The 23265-nt window shown below is 40.7% G+C and overlaps 2 protein-coding genes across 4 annotated transcripts in view; one reads left to right on the top strand and one right to left on the bottom strand.

The window, feature by feature from the left end:
- The window catches only part of RBKS (ribokinase), a 70601-nt gene extending 55452 nt beyond the window's left edge, over positions 1-15149 (bottom strand). Inside the window, exon 1 of one of the 2 annotated variants that reach the window (XM_075496228.1) lies at positions 14650-15149. In XM_075496228.1, the coding sequence (XP_075352343.1) occupies positions 14650-14699 (50 nt within the window). In that variant the 5' untranslated portion in view covers positions 14700-15149. Of the gene's footprint in view, positions 1-14396; positions 14547-14649 lie in introns of those variants that run through there. The other variant, XM_075496230.1, reaches the window with a different exon arrangement.
- BABAM2 (BRISC and BRCA1 A complex member 2) overlaps positions 15108-23265 on the top strand; it is a 177945-nt gene continuing 169787 nt past the window's right edge. Inside the window, exons 1-3 of one of the 2 annotated variants that reach the window (XM_075496226.1) lie at positions 15108-15221; positions 15998-16159; positions 18634-18793. In XM_075496226.1, the coding sequence (XP_075352341.1) occupies positions 18666-18793 (128 nt within the window). In that variant the 5' untranslated portion in view covers positions 15108-15221; positions 15998-16159; positions 18634-18665. The remainder of the gene's footprint in view (positions 15222-15997; positions 16160-18633; positions 18794-23265) is intronic. The other variant, XM_075496227.1, reaches the window with a different exon arrangement.

Raw genomic sequence — 23265 nt, forward strand, 5'->3', positions numbered from 1 at the left:
TGAGTCATGAATGCCCCTTCCCCTGGTATTCTGGGTTTTCTTGAAAAGTTCCCATCTCAGCAGTGACTAGATCATATTCAGAGATAGAAAGTCTGAAGAAGGAAGGAGGGGAAAGGGAGAAATGTATATTCATGGCATTTGCATAAATTAATCCTGAAATTAATCACGGTTTGCTTCCGATTCTTGACACCTAACCAGCGTCTATTCATTGTTTTCAACACATGAAAGTACTATAAAGATGTATTATTACTGTTAGCTAAAGCTGATGTAAAACCATGCCCTCCCCTTAGCAGCATTTTCCCACTGTTTCTCTTGCATTGCTTTTATTGGTCACAGAGCTTCCTAATTCAAAATACTTTTGTTCCAAGGGTCAGTTTAATTTGGATCAGCAAATTGGTCCAACTTACTGTACAGCAGCCAGGGTGGGCCAGAACTTGCAGGACTGAGAAGGTGAGTGAGGGGAGGAGCAGGAGTGCCTTTGCTGGCAGCAGTACAGGCAGACTGCTGTAAGCCAATGTTGAAACTTTGACTTGATACTACTTCGTATGTTGAAAACACTGAATGCTACTTAACTAAGGTTTAATTAAGCAGTACGATATACTTAGCTCATTAGACATACTGAAGAAAAGCCTAAAGTATCAGTATGTTTCTGAGAAATGACATGTGCACGAGATACAAAAATAGAAAAGTATATAAACATTTTTCTCTAAAAAAAGAAAAAAGAACACAATATTCTCATCAGGCAACTCAGAGGGAAAGAGAATTTGTATGTTAGGTTAGATATCACATTATCTAAGATGACTGTCGTTTACATAGTATGAAGGGAGAAACATTCTGACATTTTTTTTCTCCTGAAGAAAGGTAACGATCATCAGGGGTACCAAAACAGTAGCAGAAATACTGCATGTAAAAGTGTCTTAAAAAGGAGTATAACTTAAAGGGCTAGAACTTAGCTTTGATTCTGTTCTCTTTGAATCACTGAACAAAACTGGCTCTTTCTCCCCTCCTGGGAATTCCCTAGAATGGGGAAAACCCTGTGAGATTAGCGTAGGTATAACTAGCCACTGTCTAGTACATAAAATTTACTGGGCTTTCATGATTCTCAGAGCTGAACAAATACGAAGGAGAGAACCGTTCTTGCCTCTAACTAGGAATATTAGTACAACATTATGGTGAAAAAGTCTCAGACCTCTTTTGGATCTGGCGTGACGTTTTGGTTTAGCCTTGGTCTGTTTTGTCTAGCTTAATTTTTAAAGATTTGAACATGTACTACGGGAACATATCCATAACACAGAGACAAAAAGACCACAATTCTTTTCAAAATCTGATGTTCTTGACTCGTTTATGCTTTCTTCCCTTTTAATAATTGACTAAAACATCTTATTGGAAGGTAGAAAACATTCAGGATTTATAAAGACACTACCTCAGGAATTTAGTTAGCTACAGCTTGGTTTAAATATGGGGCTATCCAGTTCTAGGTTCTTAGTCTCACTTCAGATCTTTAATGACTGAAAAAATTGTTAAGAGACAATTAGAAATCATAGAAAATCTTTTTTTTTTCTTCCTCCTATGTCCCTGAAAATGACAAGTTTTTCTTTAAAAAATTTAACTTTTCAGACAATTCAAATAATTGGTTACTGCTTGAAGTTTGATGGTCTGGGTTCTCTCTCTAGCCCACAGTAATGAACAGTGTAGAAACACTACTCAAACTGGTACCAGGCAAAATAATTGATGCTTAAAGAGCAGTCCCTTCGCAGGACAGGGCTGAAGCACAGTGGCAGAGTGAGATGTAAAAGCTTTACCCCATCACCCATTCAGAGTATTTTTTAAACCTGTTTGATTTTACACGATATACAGTTTGTCACCACAACTCAAACAAGTGAATGACGAATTGGTGCAGAGCAACAGGAATCTTTTCAGTCAGTTTTGCCATCAGAGGAAATATGTATTTTATGAAACACAAATATATGGGTTTTTTTTAAAGACAAACTGTTTTGTAGGTCTCATTACTGAATGGGTAAACAGCTGAACTGAAGCAACTGGCGAAAATCTCTAGCAAGGAAGAAAATTAACTGAATGGCTGCGACTACAGGTAGGAGGGCCACAAAAGTGATTACCTTCTTATATGTACAATCACAACCTCAATTTAAAAAGACCGAAATTCATAACATGTCGAATGGGAACAGATATCCACAGCTCTTCAAGAACTTCAACAAACATGTCCATTGACCCTTTGCGCAGAAGCAAATTTTACCCTCCTAGATATTAAAAGATGAAACAAATAAGAAGGCATCCAGATGAATGTCCTGAAGCATTTACCGTAGCACACTGTACTGCACTGCAGTGAAATGATGGTATCACCACGAGATCAAACTTCCTAAATTATGTTAGGAGTATGAAACTTTCAACACAAAGATATTATTTATTTGACTAATTGCCAAAACTAAAAAGCTTTCTCATGGAGTAACAAACCTGTTGTTTGTTTTCCTCACATCGCTAGCAGTTAAATTTCGGGAAAAGGTGGGCACAACATTGTTGAATTCATAATCTGTGGAATGTTTAATTCTGAACTTGAAGCTCTAAAGAGATTAAAAAACCCCAAACAAATATGAATCTATCTTCAGATATTTAAGTCTCAGCAAACATTCCATCATTCTTACCAAACATCTGTTTTGTATTTAAGAAAGATTGTGGAAATTTTCAAAATTACTACTCTCTATTTGCCTCCCACATTGTTCTTCATTGATGTCTCTCGATTACATTATTTTTGGAATTGCAGTTACATAATTATTTTCAAGGCAATCTGATGGTGATGTTAGAATAGACTGTCTCTGAAACATGCTGTGCTCTCCCAGGACTGAAGAAGGCTGCCTACAGTTCCTATGCTGAACAGAACATTATATCATGATGAAGTACCAGGGCTAAAGCAGAAAAACCAACACAACACAAAACAAAACAACCTTTGCAATCCAGGCAAAGAGTGATCTTTACATGCCCAAGGACAGATTAAGATAAACAAGACATATGCGAACATTAATGTTTTCTCTACCTCTTAAAGAAAGGATTTATCAGACAATGAACAAAGTAGAAATAATATGGTTGAGTGGATAGGCCACAAGGTCCTTGTTCTTGTCATCACAATTTTTTATATACTGGTAAATCAACAAAGTAATCTGTGCTTCTGCTTTACTATCATGCAGAAAATAGGACACCTGCTGACCCTCCTACAAGTCCTGCCATCAGTCTTTTCCAGGTAAAAAGTAAGAAAGGAATGCCCCACACGCCATTAAGTATTGGCATTTTGCACACAAGCATATTGTGCTTTATAAACTATAACATTAAAAGCAACATCATAGATGTGTTCTCACTACATAGGCATCAAGACAAAGTACAGTGCAGTCCAAATATTAATAATTTTCTTCAATAAGGTGTTGCTCTAAAAGCTCGTACCCAGGACAATAATTTTGACAAGTACGGTATTTTTCATCAAGTTTGTAAGTACAGAGCTTCCTACAGAACCTAAATGGGTCACCAATGAAAAGTATAACCAGAACAATACTTAGTTTACCTATACTTACTCAATGTATTATAGATAATGAAGGTAATCAATATATTTAAATTTAATATGAGAATAGAATAGAATAGAATAGAATAGAATAGAATAGAATAGAATAGAATAGAATAGTTCAGTTCAGTTGGAAGGGACCTACGATCATCATCCAGTCCAACTGCCTGACCACTTTGGGGCTAAATTTGCAGTGCCTTCACTAGACAAGTTCTTACTTTGAAACTATCTTACCCTTGATTCACTGATAAAAAAAAGCTTTACCTGAAGTTCAATCTAATTATAAAGGCATCTACTAAAATCTTGGATTACAATACCATTAAGGCTTGCAGGGCAAAGATGAGAATGTGCAGGATGTGGGGGGGTGTCCGGGCTTTGCTGGCCAAGGTTAACTCTGCCGTGACAGGTAGGAATCTCCTCTAGATAAGTACCTTTACCTTTTTCATTATTCAGGCTCTCTTGGGAAAGGTAGATCCCTAAATATCAGAAAGGTGTAATTCTGTATAACCCTGGCTTGTGATGCCTGCCAATGGACAACTCCCATGTCTCCATTAATGCCCAGAATTTAATGAGCAACAGGGAATGAAAACTGAGGAAAAATCTGCTCATTTTTGCTGCCTCTATATAGAGTACTATGAGCTCCAGCAAAACCACCAACTGCTTTTTCCTAATAGGTCATTTTTTACTTTATTCTTTCTGGGGGGAAAAAAAAGGAAAATAAATAGAAAAAAGATTGAACAATACTAACGGGATCAGACAATTAGAAGAAGGAAGGCATATTCACTCTCATTACAGCTGAGAATATGGAAAATGCCTGTCTTTCCACATGAGTACTGAATGTAATCTGCCTATCCTTTATTTTCAGCTCTGACCAATACGTTTTTTTCTTTCTGCTGTTTATACTGTCAAGGTTTATGCATTTTGTATAAACAGGGATCTGGGACAGGACAGGAAGTATATCAAGTGATGGATGGAATAAATTAGCGAAAGGGAGTTATTCTTTAGAAGCAAGAGTTATTTTTTTGAAAGATGAGAGGCAGGAAAAGAGCAATATAGAGAAGAAGTGCACTGTAAGAACATGATGTAGAAAGATAACAAGAAGAGGTGAAAGTAAATAAGGGGAAATCATAGATGGTTCAGGGATTATATGCTATTGATCTAGTACAGGAAAAAAGGAGAAAAAATGGACTAAAGTCAGAAATGGAAAGAAGAAATAATAAAACCCAGAAGAGAGCACACAACTGATATATTCAGGAACATTACCACCTTCTTATTTTATAATTAGTTGTCACAAAGATCAACATGTTCTATAAAGCTGCACCTACTTTGGCAACCTATTAGTGAAAAAAAATTTTGTATTTTCTTCAGGCTCAAAGTATATGATGCTAGGCTTGAAAGGAACCAGGATGTCAGCATCAAATAACTTACTGCAGCTTGATATAGGGGCTAACAACTGGAGCCATATAAAACAAGCAAACAAAACCTTACTGGTAAGCTCCTATGGAAAGAACAGCTCAGACAGCTCCTAGAGGCAACATCATATATATGCCTGCCCAGAATGTTTTTACACAAATTTGTTACCATCGACTCTGTATGATTTTTATTGCAGCTTTTGATTTGTGCCAGCAGCTCTTTACTGTCAGGAGTACTAAAATTCACCCAAAGATATTTATGTCTAGAAATGCATCTAGGAAAATGGTGATTTCCATTAACAGTACAGCCAGCAAGTAATTCATTAACAAGACAGAACTATTAATCATATCATTCTGTGGCTCATAAAGGGGGAGAAAATACAATATTCTCAGTGTTGGGTGTTAAATATAGTGCCAAACAACTGTTTATTGTGACAAATATTCTCAAAGGAGTTCCTTTAGGCAATTTCCCCTTTGACTGTAGTGAATCTTGTATGGCAAACACCTCTAGACTGAAAAGGCAAGAGATGTTTTATTTCAAATGGTCAAAAAGAATTTCCAATAATAACAGGGACAATAACCAAAACAATAAAAAAGTGTGGGAGTTACATGGTAAAAGAGTATTCATTGGGGCAAGAAATTATAGATACACTCATAACACAACACGATATTCAATCTGTATCATTGGGATACAGCAGAAGCCCAAGGAATACCCTGAAGTACTGACAATGCCAATGCCCAGTGTAGCACGGTTTTGCGTGCTATTTACTTGGAACTGCACAGATGCCTAAGAATTCTACAGAAAGCAAGAGGCAACAGTTGTGCTACTTGTAAAGTGGGATGTTATAACATGAAGCAACGGCTGTATGCTATTGTGCATTGCTGAGATAAAACAACATTTTTCTGTAGCAGAAATGAACACAAACCCCTTACGCCTGAGGTTGATATTGGACACTTGGTAAATAAGCTTTTATCCCAACAGCCTCTTCCCTGATCATAATGTTATTACTTCCTGACTTTTCATTTTCTTCAAACAGAGGTATCACTCTGGGTTTTTCCAGAGACAGCTGAAGCCTCAGCAGGAATGCAGAATGATGGGGAAGCTGCACACTCAGGAGGTTGCTATGATATCACCTGACTGTATGCTCAGTAAATATAGACCAGGTCTGTTATGGCATTAGTAATCTCAGTCTCCAAAAACTGCATACAATAATTCTGCGTGTCTATCTTTTGTTCCATTCCAGCCTGGTTCTGTTTCCATGAACATCCATGGGAAAAGGAATTTCTTTGTACTGTAGTTACTAAAATGGTAATTTCAGTGAGAACCTTTTCACATCCTAGACTTTCTGTGGAACTGGACACATGCAAGTCTTGTATGTAATTAGGGCACACTATTTTGAGATTTTTTTCTAATGTTCTGACCCAGATTATTTAAACAGATATTTTATGGGAGTTCAGTTCTGTTATGTGGGAAAACAGACAGGCTGAAATGTGCACAGGCATAGTGTATTTCTGTAATTAAACTACCTTACCAAAAAAATGCTACAAATTTTGTCTTGTGTTGCAATACCTAGACCGATAGTGTTCCTTCTCTATAAATTCTTATCTAATCTCTTTTCCCTTTCTCTTCACTCTTGTTTAGAAAAGTCTACTTCCTTGGCTTAAAAATTCTCAAGTATTTGAAGGGATGAAATAAATTATGTTGTGAATCCATCATTTTCATCTTGCAGCATTAGCAACTGTTCTAACACTGCACACTACATTTTAACTGAATGAATTTTCCTTTGTTATCGCAGTGTTGAAACTGGCCTCTGCTGTCACCAACCCATGAGAAAGCATGTACATACTTAGGAAGGTTCAACAAAGAGATTCAGGTACTGATAGCTGGCAAATAGGGCACCCATTAAAAAGATGAAAAGACTGATAAGCACATTGTTTTACTTTTGTGGGTAGTGTATAATAGCTTACTGACCTCCAAAGGGGAAAAATGCCAGTCTAATGAGACTAGAAAATTGTGATACTTTAAGTCAAGCATTTAAGTAGCTCTGAATAACAAAACAATGAGTACCATGGAGTTTCACACAAGTGTTCTTTGCCAGGCGAGAGAACACAAGATGGAGTAGCTGATTTTCTTCTCCCATTAGGAAAATATATCCCCCAAAACTTATCACCTGCTAGGATCAAAATGTTTCTGGATTCATTTACTCCATTACCGAAGTGAACTCTCTAGAGAATTAAGCAATAGTTTCCCTGCCTCATATGGACTAAACCTAAAAGCTTGGTAAACACTAGTTTTATCTCACAAACCATATTTTTTAATTGCTAACACACATAGGAAAGGCATAATCCTCCACTGATGATATCATAGTCTACTGCCATGGAAATGACTGCAGTATCATAAACACAGGTTTAAGATGACCTCACTTTCATAGGAAAGAGGGAAATTTCACTGGAATGTGAATGACATTGGGAATAAACACACACAGAGACTATACTGTGAAAAAACTCTCTTACTAGTCAGTTAAAATACGGAAGATGAAGACTGCAGCTAGATATGCAGCTGAACAGAAAAGGGGTTCTCCTGTCCAAACACCATATTACTGCCTATGAGTCTTTGAACACAGAGAGCCGTCTGAACTCCTATCAGGGTTCCACTCCGTAAGTTCACTACACCAGACAGGAGTGAAATCCCTGCCCTGACAGGCTTACAGTTTAACCACAAGAACATGAACAAAGTATGGCTATAAGAATGTAGTGTAGGATCACAGAACAACATGGTAGCTGGAATGCTTCCTAGAATGAGTAAGTACTTCAGAAGTGGGAGGAAGAGAACTATACAGTCTCTTGAAGCACACAAAATAACATGAAGTCAGACGCAAATGCAGTACGATCTCAGTGTGGCAAGTGCTAAGTATTTTGGCATCGGCTCAGGAAAATACATATATTTAACCTTCAGCACTGAAGTACTCTGAGAGGCGTCAAACAACTCAAGAATTGGAAGTTGAAATTTGTGTGTAAGCTTAGTGTTGCCATAAGCCGGGAATGTTGAGTACTGTGCGGGACCCCAAGTTGAGATGAGACAAGAAGCTTGAGCCGAGAACAGGGAGTGGAGAAATGTAGAAGGCGATAATGATCTCACTTAAGTAGAACCTTTCATCTTGAAGGATCTCAAAGCAATTTACAAACTTAAACAGACCAGACACTGCAGCTGGTAGGAACAGAAGCAGACAGCTGGGAACTCATCCACGGGAAGGAGGAGGTAACAGAGGACTTAACTGGGTGCCATATCTTCCAAAATGCTGGTGCTGGGAGAAGATAGCAGAACTAAAACAGAGCTTTTCCCTGAACCTTGCCATGCAGCCATGTGAGAAAACTGCAGAAAGCAAGCAGGCAGCCAGAGCTGGGAGAAGCACAAAAACAGCGGGCCTCTGGATAGCTGGGGAGCTGTCACTGTTAGGGTTGTAGTTTCCCTGCCTTTTGTCTCAACCCCAACTCCATAGCCTCTTCACACTATCTGCAGTAAAACCTCCTGCCTTTCCTATTATTTTTGCCCTTTTTAAGACCTTACTCCAATTTCTCTTTACCTTTTTCCTATCTTTATAAAGCAGACTGCCCCCTCTTTCCTCCTCCAACTCCAAAATGTGTTCCAAAGGCATAGTAGGACAAATAGTGCTACCTCCTGGTTAATGGGAAGCCGAAGAAATTACTTGAGCTATGGCATTCATGTAGTACTGGCCTGACTGTAGTACCACAAGAGCTATTCTTTAGCTCAAAAGCACTACTAAATACATACTATTAAAACTGAACTGGATAAAGAAGCCTAGAAACAAGAGTCATATTAGCTATTGCTGAAATGGAATTGCTTCTGGAAGGAAAGACAGTGCCTAATTACAGTACACAGTAGCTTAGGACACAAAATGAAGACACCAAATGAAAGGGCAGGGAGGTTTCAATTAAATAGAATCCAGAAAGCCACACTCTTGTTGCGCTTAAGTTAAAAGACATTGTGTGACCAGTTTCACATTCGTATTTCCCAAGACTTTTAAAACTTCCACATTTTCATTTAGGAAGGGGAGAAAAAAAGTTTTCATGGATAAGAGCCAAAGACAAGTGTTAAGCAGGTGTTCTAGCACCACCAGTCCTTCTCAGAGAGGACCCACAGCATCCTCTGTTGCACAAACAACAGTTTCTTTCAGAAGGTGCCAGCTGGGATCAACGGTGCACTGTCTCTCGCTTGGGGTTCATAACCTTGGTTGCAAATGCAGCTCTTGTAATGGCTTAAAAAAAGTCATTGGTGGCCTTGTCCTAGTTATTTTGTGTTAATTTAAGAAACACCCAACCAGACATTTTCCCTCCTTTTTCCCTCTCCAATATTTTGTCATGTTTTGTTAGAGGAACTTTGTTGGAAGCTTTTCAGGTCTAGAGCATAACACCAAATACTACTAATACACTAAACATTAAACTGTGTCTCACCCTAAAATAAACTGATCACTCAGATTTTGCGGGGGGACAACAATTTAATGACAGTTTACAGCAGAGAAAAGCTTCTTTTGACATGAATGAGCTTGGATCAGGCCCCACATCAGATAAGCAGTGTCTGGGCCACTACAGATATTCAAAAGCTGTATACGAACAGAACACAATTTTCTTACTGAATTCCATTACTGAGAATTTCATCAACTTGATTTTTATCCCGTTTTTCTTTTTGGGCCCCCAAGATACAGCTTTCATCCTGCCAGGCAAGAGAAGGCAAAGAGGAGTTTCCCTAAACTACGTTTAGGCCCTCAAAAACCAGGGCAGAACAACAAAACACTGAGCCTGCGCATCCTATGTTTACTATACACCCAAACTTTGCTAGGTCAGAGAAGACAAGGGAATAATACAGGCTCTGAAATCAAGCCCAGATTCTTCACTATTACATAAACTAAACAATTCGCAGATGACACATTCTCTCATGCCTTGATGCCTTTCTCTGGATCCAAAAGATTAATTTCCTCAACTGGACTAAGCTTGTATTCCTTCACAGTTGTGCTTTCCCATGCTGCTGGCAATGGCAGATTGACTAGAATGAGGAGTGGCTGCTGCAGGGGAAGCATTACAGATAAAAACAAAAACACAAATGAAATGGATTTGAAGGATACTAGAACACTTTTCTCTGCTGCTAGGAGAAGCTGAAGAGCAGAAAAAAACATTAAAGCAAGAAAAAACATTAAAACTTGGTGACTGTGCATGCATGCGAAATGGTGGAAATGAGAACACATGTGAAAGACCTGGAAACAAAGCAAAGAAAATGAAGTAATATGTGAGACTTTCTCTGCTCGCTCAAAAGAAACATAAGAAAATTCCTTTCCATATTCCCACAAAAAAAGCCTGAAATTATTGTCCCAAATATTGCATTTTAAAAAAGAAAGCACAGACATAGCTTTGGATCATGGACATTTCCAATGAGCCAATGAGCCATTTACTTCAGCACTTCAGCTGACAATAACCACCACTAGAGACTTAAGAGGAAGACGGAGAATCTCACTAATGGAGATACCTTTGCCATTTTGCACAAGCAGATTGTGCTTGGTTAGGGAAGATGATCCAATGCATCCATCAGGCTACTCTAAGATGTTAATTCTGGATGTGCATTTGTCACCACTGTCCACTCCAGTCTGGCAGCATACTACTTTGTAGCTCAATGCTTTCTCTGCCGTGTCTTTCTTCTCTTGCCGAACGCTTCCAGCCAATCAGTTTATTACTTGTAATCATTATTAACAACGGTTGTTACAACAGGGGACTGGAAGCAGAACTTTTAGTTCTACTCCCTACCGGGAATGAAGCAACCTGAAGGAAGGAAAGAGGTCCACAGAAAACTAAGACTTCAAATTTTGAACATCCTAAAAAACACAGTTTTCCAGTATTTGGACTGTGGTCTCATTCTCTTGAATTAAAGGGAAAAACTGTTGCTGTTGTGACTATCCAAAGACTGTTTTTCCATCTTACATTTTGTTCTTTGCTTCTGCTGTTTTCAATTGCCATGCCAGTTTCTCCTGTTTATTCTAATTGTTTTAGTGTGTCTGACTCTCATTGGTTTATGTTTAGTCTTGTCCTGATTTAATACGAATTAAAATGCCAATGCCACGACCAGTCTGCAAATATGAGTCAGAACAGAAACTATTTAAATAATACTATGGATGCTACCCGTCTGGTTTGATATCTAGATCATATAGAATAATGCTAGTTTTGTTTTCTACTACTATTGCCTGCTATTGCCAATGAAGTGTTGATTGTGATTGTGACCACAAATATGTTTTGTTCCTGGTCCTATTAAGCCAAAAGAGTGTGGTTTACTGCATGTATGTACGTGAGGTTGTTTTGATTATGCTAAATTCACTTTAGAAAACCCACATTCTGCCACTGCAGTGCTACAGGACAATGAGAAAAGAATTTCCAATGAGAACAGTGTTTTAAAAGAAAACCACTGGGCCCCTTCCCTTTAAAAGAATTTTAAGGCACACTACCCTTTCTTCTGAATTTGATTATTTCCCAAAATTACATCTGAATATTGCCTTTAACAGAAGGTCCCCGTCCTTTTCCTTCTCAGTCATTATGTAAGACAGCAAATTTCAAATCGTACATTTCCATTTCACACAGAGGTTATGCTTCTTTAAATCATTAGTTTACCGTATTGAGTAAAAACATTATGTGCTAACTTTTTTTTAGTGGTGAATCTGGCCACCATATGTCCAATGGTAGCTTGAAGCTTATCTTTCTGATTTTCGGTACCTTGCCTCTACAAACCTGGGAATGTTTACCATTTAATGCCTGCCACTCTGAGCTTCTAGCTTTCCAGACAGAGGGCCAAGATTGTATGCTAAAGGGCCAACATGGTATTTTATCAGTTTGAGTTATAACATAGCATTGTCTAGCTCTGGCAGAGTCTCAATCAATATGATTATCTTCTAGGAAAGATAGGCTTTAGTGTTGAGTGGTGAATATGCCTATCAAACACAACGTGTCCAAAAATGTGTCTGACCTTGTTTGCATGACTCTCACTCCCAATTTACTTTATTCAGTCTCCTCCAAATGGGTGATTGGCATTTAACATGATCACTGCTGTCCATAACTTTTACAAACCAAAACATCAGCGTAAATTACAAACTTGGAAAAACCTGATCCTTTCTCATCCCTGCTGAAATGAACCCTAGCTTTAAACGTAGAACATACAGCCCCCTCTAAATCCCAGATATAAAGATAGTCAAGAGTTACCCTCCAGGCATCAATCCTAATCCTAACCTGGCAGTTTTTACCACATTTAATAAAGCTTGCCTATCGTTCCCTCTTTCATAGCTTTGCTCTCCACCTAGGTGCATCTCAGCCTGCAGTTTAGTACTTTCCAGTAATTTTACCAGGATTTTTGTAACACAGGATACATTTAAACTACGTCTACATGGGTACTACGTGGAGATTTCAGTCAGATTAAACTCTTGCCAGCTAAATTTAAACCCACTCTTTCTTATTTTATTAAATGCCTGAAGTCCTGTGCTAGTAACAGAAAGAATGAGGCTGGCCCTTCTTTTTCAGTTGAAGCAAATTAACTTATCACTAATAAAAAGCCCTTCACTGCTCCTTAAAGTAGAGGCTAATAATGGTGAGTCAGATACATTCTTGTGATAGCATTTGTACAATTTAGGAAATCCGCTCAGCTGACTGAAAAATGAAATGGCTTTTCTTCAACCACTTAATCTCAGTGCAACAGCATCTATGGCTACAACCCATGGTTTAACCTCTGGTTACAGTATGGCCAGTTAATATGGCTTCAAATAAATGACTGTATTTCTATCACGTCAAACTTGCAGCCAAAAGAATGGGAGTTTTCTTTTTTGTTTGTTTGTTTAAGAGACAAGAAAAAGTCCAAAGCTGTGGCTGTCAGCAGTGCTTAAACTGGTAGACAATTTTTTGATGATTTTTTTTCCCACATTTTAGAGAGACAGGAAAAGGAAAGTCTTGAGGTTAGAGCACCATGTTTTATATTTCAATATAACGTCACAAGCATCTGATAGCTCATTCACACATAACGTCAAGATCAGTTCTACAAGATCTTACTCTGACTTACAAGACAACTATTCTTCTTGGAAAGCTGCCAGTATGTTCTGCAGATTACATAAAGCATTAAATCTTTCTGACACAGGTTCTATGATTATTTAAGGGTTTTCATCATTTCTGCAACACATGTCTATGCCTAAACTGTACTTACTCCTCAGCATATTCTTCTAATCATGTATTCTACACTTTCTTGACCCACAGGCTTTGATATAATTGTCTGCTGATTCAGATTGAGGAATTGTGGTTTTTACTGCAGAATTCCCAGCAGGACAAGCTGATGCAGTCCAGACACATATACTTTTAAATCCTATTTTAACCAAGTCTGCACATATAGTTTAAAACCAGATGTGTTTAAAATAGTGCAAATCAAAGACTGATTTGCAAGTTTACTAGGGCTGACAAGGTCAGCCAGTTTAGGTTAGTATTTGCATTGTTGCCAACTCTTGCCATTTGCTTGAATTCTTCTGATATTTAGTATTCACTATAAAACCCAGGCTGCTGGAACCAAGAGCTTTCATGAACTTCTGTACTTTAGTTTTTAGAAGAAGTTTCCAAACCTTACCTATGTACAAAAAAAAGACAACGAAACTCAAATACGTAATTCTAAAAGCAATATGCCCAGAAAATTAATAAAAAGGAATTAAGACATTCCTTTAAAAAGGATTTCATAGTTCAAAAACCAGCTTTGGGGTGCAGAGGTGCTAAATTTTTGAGGGTTTCCTATTTGTACTTCTCGATCTATTTGGATATGAACAGCTTGGGAGGCCTTCTCTCTCTCTCTCTTTTTCAAAGTGTCACATAAAATATTGTCTGCAAGTAATCAACTTATAACCTACTTTTTCATGGAACTAACTTCAGTTTCTTTGCAATACCAAGCTTTCTTTCTCGCTTTTCTAGCGGAGACAAGTGCTTTGAACTGAAAACGTGTTACAGTTGAGCAGCTTTATTTACCTTCATAAAATAGTTTCAAACTCCTCTGCTGATAAAGAGTATCAGAGTTCACGATTTCCCATGCGGGTTACTATGAAATGCTGCTTTTCTGGCAAGGCTAACACCGAGCCACCTAGCACAGCTGAAAACACAAACCCAAGCCTCTCTTCTCCCTACAGTTACAGACAGCTGATCAAAGCTCCAGCAGACAACACGTTCGAACTTCTCCCCGTTCCCACAGTCTCCTTTCAAAGTATTATTTGCAGGGCTGACATCACCCGGGCCCAGCCGCCCTCACCGGCGGCTCTGCTCCTTCCCCCTGCCCCTGCCGCAGCCAACTCCTGCCCTCCTCGCCTCGGTTCCCACTGCCCAGGGCCGAGAGCTCCCCGCCGCCGCACCTGGCGCCGACCCCACTTCTCCTGTCCCGGCCTGGAGAGAGACGTGTCACCCGCTTTCCTTGGCCCAGGGCAAGAGGGCTGGGGTGCATCCCGGCCCAGCCTGCCCCAGGGAGGCGCAGGGAGCCTCTGCTCTGCCCCGGGCACCGTGACGCCCTGCGCTGCCTTGACCTCGGGGGCCCTCCGTCCAGCGAGGGCAGGAAAGCGGCCCCGCGCCGGGGCCTGCCGGCCTGCGGGAGCCCCCCCGGGTACTAACCTGACCAGGTCGGTCATACAGGATCCCACAACCACCACCTCAGCGGCCATGGCGCCAGGGGACGGGACAGCCCCAGGCCCCGCAGCGCGGCCAAGGCGCTGCCCGGGCCTTGGACCCTGGACCCGGCCTTCGCGCCAGGCCCCGCCGCCGCGGCGGCTTCGCCTGTTGCCACGGGCGACGGGCGGGGGAGGTGGCGGCGGCGGCGGCCGGCCCGTAGGGGCCTTCAGCCGGGAGGGGTGCCCCTGGCGAACGCCTGCTGGCAAGGCCGCCCTCTCCCCTCCCGCCTTCCCCTCTCCCCCGCCCCGCTCCGGCCGCGACGAAGCCGCAACCCCACGCCTGCGCGGCGCGACAGCCCGCCCAGGCACCGCAGCGGCCGCCAACGTCGAGGCCGGTGAAGTCCCCTCCGGCCCGGGGAGCGGCGGCGGCGCGCACGCCGCGCGACGGGGCGGGAGCGGGGACGCGCACGCCGGGCGCGGGTGGACGGGAGCGGGGGCGCGCACGCCGGGCGCGGGTGGACGGGACGGGCGCGTGGCCGCGGCCGTTGCTAAGCGGCTGTGTTCCGGCCGCCGTAGGTATGGCGGGGCCCGGGCCGGGCCGGGGAGGGGCGGGCGGGAGCAGCGCCCCTGCCGGCCCCGGGGGAGCGGCGCGGCGGGCGGCAGGCGGGCTGGCTGGCTGGCTTCTGCCCCGGCCCCCGCCTCCTCCGCCAGCCCCCGGGGCGCTTGCGGCGAGGGGGGACCCGGCGCCGGAGGCTGCAGGCCGGGCTCGGGAGGAGCTGGCCAGGAGGCGGCGCGCGGGCCGGTGCGGCCCAGGGCGACGACTGGCCTAAGCACCGCCCGGCCGTCGCCCGGCCCGCTCCCGGGCGCCGCCGCCGTGGCGGGGCGTGGCGGGGCGGCACGCAGCGCCTCGGGTGGCGGGCCCGCCGCCTTCCCACGGGGCGGCCCCGGCTGGTCGCGCCGGCACGTGGCGTAGGGAGCCTCGCTGAGGCGGGGGGCGGTGAGCCGGCAGCCGGGGCCCGGCCGGGGAGGGAGCGGGGCTTGGCGGGGGCCAGTGCGGTGTGCCTTCTCCCGTGCCAAGGCTGAGGGAACCCGGGGGTTTACCCGGGGCTCCGCAGATCCACGCTGCCGGTGGCGTTCCGGGCTGGCAGGCGGGGATGTGTTCGGGCGCGGTGGCAGGAGGTGGAGGTGGTCGCGGGTCCCCTCTTTTCCCCACACTCGGACACCCGTTACTGCCATCCTCAAAGTGAAAACCGCAAAACCAGATTGCCGAGAGCCAAGCCGAGAGGGTTAGACAGGAAGGGTTCCCTCGCACTTCAAGGCCTCCATCACAATATTCACCTTTGCCGCCTTAGAGCTTCACGTAATGCCCGTGACGTTATTGCCAGTGGTGGAGGAACAGTGTCTCGCATCAGGACGCTCTGGTGCCCGGAGCAGTGCCAGGGATTTTATGGTCACTGTGAAGCATGTGTTACATTGGCCTGAAGTCGTCATGATAGGCTGCCGAGTCTAAAAGGGTGCAACGATTAGTTTGTTTACTTCTTTCAAATGGTTTGTTTTGGGAGGGAAACGGTCTAGTTAATTTTGTTTTTGTTAATTCCCTTGAGTTTGTTTGTGTTCTGTTTCCAGTACTGTGGGAAAACTAAGCTGGGGAGAAAATATGTATATGACAACTGAAACTTACGAAAATGGTACTAATGGTGTTATAGTTTGTAAAGAGCTTTGCTTACAAAATAAATCGGTGAGTGTAATTGATAGTGACCCTTTAAGTATTGTGTATTTGGCTTGTTTTGTAGAAGGTATTGTGGATCTTAAAGAAATGATGCAATAAAACCAGGAAAAATGCCTAACAGTTATTTACATCTTGTTTTGACAATGTCTGAATATTTTATTAACAAAAAGATCCTGCAGTTCATTTTGGAAGGTGCACCTGTTCAACTTTGATCATCACATGTGTGTCCCTCTTACGTCTCACAATTTTACCCTCATAACACAGTCCCCTTGAAACGTGTCGTTATCAGAACCAATTCTGAGATCTTTGTATATACCTTTAAGATTGCTAGAAGGATAGCTTGTTTTTCAGCATGCTATCATGGTTTAAGAAGTTCTTACCTTCATCAGTCCAGCTGCCTCTCTGCTTGAAAGTACTCTCCCTACGGCAGCGCTGGCAGACTGAAATATGTGCCCTGTTTTAGCCACTCTTGTGCAAAGTATCATTTTAGTTTAAACTCAATTTTACTAGCTGTTCAATCTAAGCCATTGGACTTTGCACTGAAATAGGTGAAGTATAGGCTTGTGTTCTCTTCTCTCAGTTCCTCTGGGGAAGAATAAAGGTGAGTAGGCAGTAATTTTTGGTAAAAAAAGTAACAAACAGGAGGTAGCATCTTAAATTGCTGTGGGTGTTTGCTAAGCAAACTTAAGCTGTTGCCCATTGTCAATTATGGCAAATCATATATGTAAAGAGAACACGTTGTATGTTAGGACATGGATATTTAGTCTTCAGCTTCTTTGCTGTCATAAAATGTAAGAACCACTGTATTAAAGATAATTACTGTTTTCAGGAAGTCTTACTTTATTAGCCTTTTTGTTTGCCTTAAAGTGCCTGGCCTTTGCTTTATTCAGATACATTCCGAATAGCTAGGATAAATACTCTTTCTTGAACATTGCTTCATACTATTTCAGTGTGAATGACTTTCATGAGAACAAAATGTGTAACTTTAATGTTGCTACCAGTTACAGGGAATTATCACTTTGTAGAATATCCGTTAGTTACCAACTAATGCTTGCAAACTGAGTATAAGAAATGACGGAAAATTGCAACTATTGCCTTGAGTTGTTCACGCTCCCTTTATAGAACACTTATTAATACAGCAGTCCATACGCAGCATTTTGTAAGGAGGCAAATACAGTATGTATTGGTGTTTTTCAATTAAATGGATGTTTTTAAAAATATCTTCTAATGGTTAGAGTTTAAGGATGAGCTCTTCTGCCTGCTTGTCAGTGGCCTGTTTATATTACCTTGAGTCATTTACAGCTTTGGTTTCTAAAACTGTGAAGTTCAGTTAATTTTCAGATGGAACTCTGTGCCTAAGAATATGATCGAATGTGTTAAGTTAGCATTTTAATGGCTTCCTTGCCCTTCTTTTCTCCCACTTCTACCACAGTCTGTTGTTGTCCACATTCTCTAGCCTTTTTGTGGTGCAATGAGTTAAAATATGTGCATGCTCAGTTTCTGCATTTCAGCTAAAAAGCAGCAGGTTCTTAAAGTATGCTATCTTAGTGGCCTAACTGATTTAGCATAAGGTCACGCAACTGCAAGCACTTCTGAAAAAGCTGGGCTTAAAATGTGTGTACATCAGCTTCCTGATCTGTTTTGTGAATGAAGATGCCTTTCAAAGAGTATGGTGATACTGCTGAAAGAAAAGCTGTGTAAGCCTTTCAAAGGCATCGTGAAATGCTGTAAATAGCTACCTAATGAAGTAATGTAAAAGTAATACTGATTATGGTTACACTAGTGGTATTAGATTACAAATGAGAATACGGAATCGAACCCCTGGTCCCATTGCAATCAGTAATGTAAGTCCCATTGATTTCAGTGGAAGCAGAACAAATGTGGCTTGTCAATTATAGACTCATAATGGAAATGCTCGCAAGAAGGGCTAGGCTGTGAAGTATCAGAATGGCCCTCAATTTTATTTCTCTTTCTCATAGGGATAGGATCTTAATTAAAGGAGCCTAGGACATAAGTCTGTTTTTATGTTGACGTTGAATAAACGGGCTTCATTGAATGTTGCAGGGGTAGGAGAAAAAAAATTACCTGTACTTATTTTCTCTTTACCAACCTGTGCACACTTCAGTTATTCTACATTCCTGATCATTTGCGTGCTTAGCTTTTTTCCTTTGATGTTTGCAGAGTGCCTGTGAATTTACATCAAATAAGTAGCGTATTTTTTTATTTTTCCCCTTCCCCCCCCTTACCATCCCTGTGCAGCTCAAGACAAAAGGAAAGAGGAACGTTCTAAAATGTCACCTGAAGTTGCCTTGAACAGAATTTCTCCAGCGCTCTCACCCTTCATTTCCAGCGTGGTCAGAAATGGAAAAGTAGGACTGGATGCTACGAATTGTTTACGGATTACGGACTTGAAATCTGGGTAAGTGAGTTCCTCGTCCGAAAAGAATACCTGACCCCTCACAGTTCAGATGTCTTTTCAGGACTGAATGTAACTAGGTTTGTGTGTATTTAAGCATTTCCAATGTATCCGGAGCTGACATACTAGCTAGATTATTTTTTTGTCTTACTACCATTTTGTAGTTTGGGAGACTTAATTTGTCATATTGTTGGCAATAATAATCTTGTTAAAACACTTTCATCGCTGCCACTTGATAGTGCTGTTTTTCAGCAGTGAGATAGTGATAAACACTTTTTCCTGTTGTTTATCACTTGCTTACTGTATCTTTTCTGTAAATTAAAAACTTGAAGATAAATTTGTGTGACCTTACCTGTAGTCAAGAATATACTAAATAAGAAAAAAATTAACTTTTCCCTTATCTGACCTCCCTCAAGATCAGTACATCAAGTGGCTGTAGGGCCAAGTGTTTGAAATAGGCCAAGCTACTCCTTTTATTTTTAATTCCAGAAAGGTTCATTATGGTTTTCAGATAGTAATAAAGTTTGGGATCCGCATGTACAAAGGGACTCTGGTGTGTAACTTCTGTGAATAATACATGGGGGAGGTGAAATGCTAAAAGTAGAGTTTACTTCAGGCATTGTGCAGAGAGGGGAGACTCCCAAGGTGGCTGATAAAAGAATACTTAAGATGAGACACATCGGAAATCGCTTTATTCTTTTTAGAGTTGGGCATCTAATGGCATCCCCAGTTCAGGTATTCATTTGATACTGGAGTTCAGAGCCTGAAATTACTTTAGCTTAAGGTGTCTAAAACACCGCTTTTGTACAAACTACTGCTTTGTGTATAATTTTGAATGATAGCCAATAGATCTTGAGAACCACCACAAACCAGTGTTGTTTAAAATATAGTTTTGCTGAAAACTTTGTTTAATATGCTTCTCTAGGCTGCTTATGGTTTCATGGAGAGTTTGGGAGGTACTTTTCTGGTAGTTACAATGCCTTTTCAGGAAGAAGATGTGAATTCTAGGGTTAGTTTGAAAGGAACCATTCTCTCCCTGTAAGGTGCTGTGACAGAGTACAGATTTATTTGGAGGTCTAAGAAGCTATGACTTTGTTATTAGTGTTGTCTGGCTTAGCATTTAGGCTTGCAAGTTACGTGAGACAGGCTGAGCAGTTATGCATCTGCTGCTATCATTTCACACTAGACCTTGCTTTCTCTTGAACAAGTCTTCTAGGAAGGCTGAGATGGGAGCTATTTTACATTTCTCCTATTGAATCTGAGAGGAGAGAATACAAAAAAGGTAGAGAGAAAACACAGTGGTAGTCTGTTGGTGAAGGTATCAGCTTGTCAGGAGGTAGATAGGGGTTTTGCTCTGCCCACTGAATGCTTACACTACCTGCCTTTAAAATAATAGATTAAAATAATATAAAGTGATGTTTTCTAGCTGACTCTTTTCAGAAGTATTTTTAATAAGCATCTGAAGTTTTCAGCCAGTGATCTTGCCGAGAAGGTCTTGCATTTGCTTTGATAAATCCTGAATGTTTTCCAAGAGTTTATTCTTTAAAAAAATAAAAACTGCCCCTGAATGCACCTGTCACCCAAACCCAGTGATTCAAATTGTATAGTAACTGTGTTGAAAATGGAGACTACAACACAAGTACAGCCCCTGACAGATGTTGTCCCATATCTTGTTTAAAGGCATAGGTTCAGCTATATGCAAGTGCTAGCAATATTTTCTTTTCTTGTTCTGGAACATAGAAATGAACCTCATTCTTTATGTTGAGGCTTTTTTATGGCTTGAGGTTATTAGGAGCTGGAGTTGGGATAATCAAGATTCTGCATTTAGTTGAGAATCATTTTATAAGGTGGTTTTTTTCGTACAAATAACTTTCTTAAAAGCATTATTCTAAACAGGTTTATTAGCAATTGCTTGAAATTTCTTTGAAATGTAAATCTCATGCATGTGGGTTTTTAGGAAAGATTTTTGTTGTTTGTTACAAATAAATCCTTGTTAGCTTATTTATAATAGAAAATTTTTAATTTAAGCATCAGTGTGGAAATACAAAGTTCCTTGTGATTTAGTGCTTTATGATGTTGCTAAACAGGTAAACAGTGTAAAGGTACTTAACATAAGATGGGTGCATCACAGAATTACCACAGAGAAGTGCCTTCCGTAACTCAAGATCTAGGTCAGTGGTCTTTAACCTTTGATATAGGAGCCTTTGGGCTCCACAGACTGTTTTTGAGAGGCCCATGTCAGTTGATTAATAACAAAATCGCCAACCCACCATATTGCCAGTTGATTTAAATTTGTTGCTGGACACTGCCTCTAACGGAAAACTTTGCAGGGCTCTGAGAGTCCAAAAATTGATTGAACACCATTGGTCTACTCTCCTCCTCTATCCTCACATCACGAGATTATTCAAACCCCTGTATACTTTCACTTTCGTTAAGCTTTTTAAAGAGAGAAATAACAATGCAGAGGAAATAGCAGGCAGAGGCGATACCCACATGAAGAAACAGAAGTATAAGGACATAGGGGTTGGACATAAAAGGGAAGAAAATGAGAACAGTTGTTAGAGTAATAGGGATGAGGTTCAGGACATGAATTGCAAAACTCCCTTCAATTTCAATGGGGCTGAATCAGGCTTTAAACTTAAAAAGTGGAACAGGAAGGTGAGGAAGAGGTACTAGATTAAATGTTTGAAGTTAAATAGAAAGCAGTTCTTGATCTCAAATGAATATCACCGTTCATAAGTACTATCAGTTCAGAAACTTTGCTTTTGAATAGTGATTGTACGTTTATTGACACATGAAAGGGGCTGTAAACACATCTCTTCCATATCCTAGCTTGAGTTTATTACAGACTGTGCAAATATTTTATGCTTTAACTGGTGTATTACGTGGAAGATTTTTAAGAATAAAATAAACACAATTTTAGTATAACCTTTAAGATGTTAAAATACTTAATAGCTATTGAGATGATTACCTTAACTTTGAAAACAGAAGCATCTGGAAGCATCTGGGTCCAAGGGGAGGAGCTGCATGGCTGCTCCACTGTCATGTACCACACTGTTACTCTAATAGAATATTAGGGGTTACTGTAGTAACTTCGCTTCCCTGACGAACCACTGCTTTACAATGTATAACAAAACAAAATGTACAAACTGAAGATCCATCCATTCTCATTTCTTAGGTTTTAGAAACTGGAGCTGTGGTTAACAGGGAATGATGGTAACATACTGGACACAGTAATATCTCCAAGGCGTTGCCCATTCAGAGCTTTGGTTTTGACATTCTCAACTCAAAAGTGGAAGGAATTTCCCTTTTATTTCACCAGTGCAAGATCAAATTCCAGGTTTATAGCCTATCTTGTCAGTTGATTTTGATTTGTAAATGGCAAACATATTAAGCCTTTAATTATTTGAAAAGTCAATCCATATGTCAGACGGTTTTAGCAAGGAACTTGTTTTGCACTTGTTCTAACTTATTGCTAAGATTGACTACTTAGTTTTGTGTTTTATAAACTCTATTAAAGAGCTGATGTTAGATTAAAAGTATGAAGTATGCTGATATGTTAATTTGCTTTGCTTGCAAGTGTGGGAGGGAAATATGTCATAGTAAGGAAATCCTATTGTTTTGCAGGCTTGGAGTATGTAAATGTTTTATAATAATATGTTGCAGTTCCATAATGTTTGTGTGTTCTACAGACTTATTAGACAGTACCAGTCTCATCAGTTACATACATTTACATCTATGAGTAGGACCTTCAGGATCAAGTCCTATTTATAGGAATTATATGGCCACTGCTGATGCAGAGTGAGTAAAGAAATGTGAGTACCCCTGAACTGAGCTCAGCAATATGGCATGACAGGAAAGAAGGAAACTCTTCAATAGAAATAGTAATAAAAAGTTAGGTGGCCAAGTCTGCAGAGCTATTACCTTCTTTCTTGTAAAAAGGGCTCCACAGTGACCAAAAATAGAACCTGAGTGTTAGGTCACACCTGAAATATAGCACCTTTAGCAGGTGCTGGTGATAAGATTCTGGTGATAAGAAAACCCTGGCAAGCATCTCTGTTGCATTAATAAAAGACATGCTTTGAGATGACAGAGTGGATCAAAGCATTTTAACTCTTGCGTAGAATATTACCTTGTTCTAGACTCAAAGAAAATACTGCTGCCAATTGAGTCAATGCCATATATTGTATCATTCAGTTAATCTCCAGTGGTGTCTCTTTGAAATAATGACCCATCTTAATTAGATATTAAAATCTACTCATAACCAACTGAATTGTAGCTAAGGCATTTTTCTTAGCAGTTATACATATAATCATGGGAAAGACCTTGAATAGGGAAAAGTGATTATTAGGTAGATTTGGAAATAGAGGACAGTTTCCTATGTGACGGGTGTTTAATTATTGTATAATGTAGAATCCAATTATTTAAGAGGCTGCTGCTTTTCCTGTGGTGTGTTACAATAGTGAAAAACATAT

The sequence above is a fragment of the Mycteria americana genome, chromosome 3 (genome assembly GCF_035582795.1).
Source record: "Mycteria americana isolate JAX WOST 10 ecotype Jacksonville Zoo and Gardens chromosome 3, USCA_MyAme_1.0, whole genome shotgun sequence".
NCBI lineage: Eukaryota > Metazoa > Chordata > Aves > Ciconiiformes > Ciconiidae > Mycteria > Mycteria americana.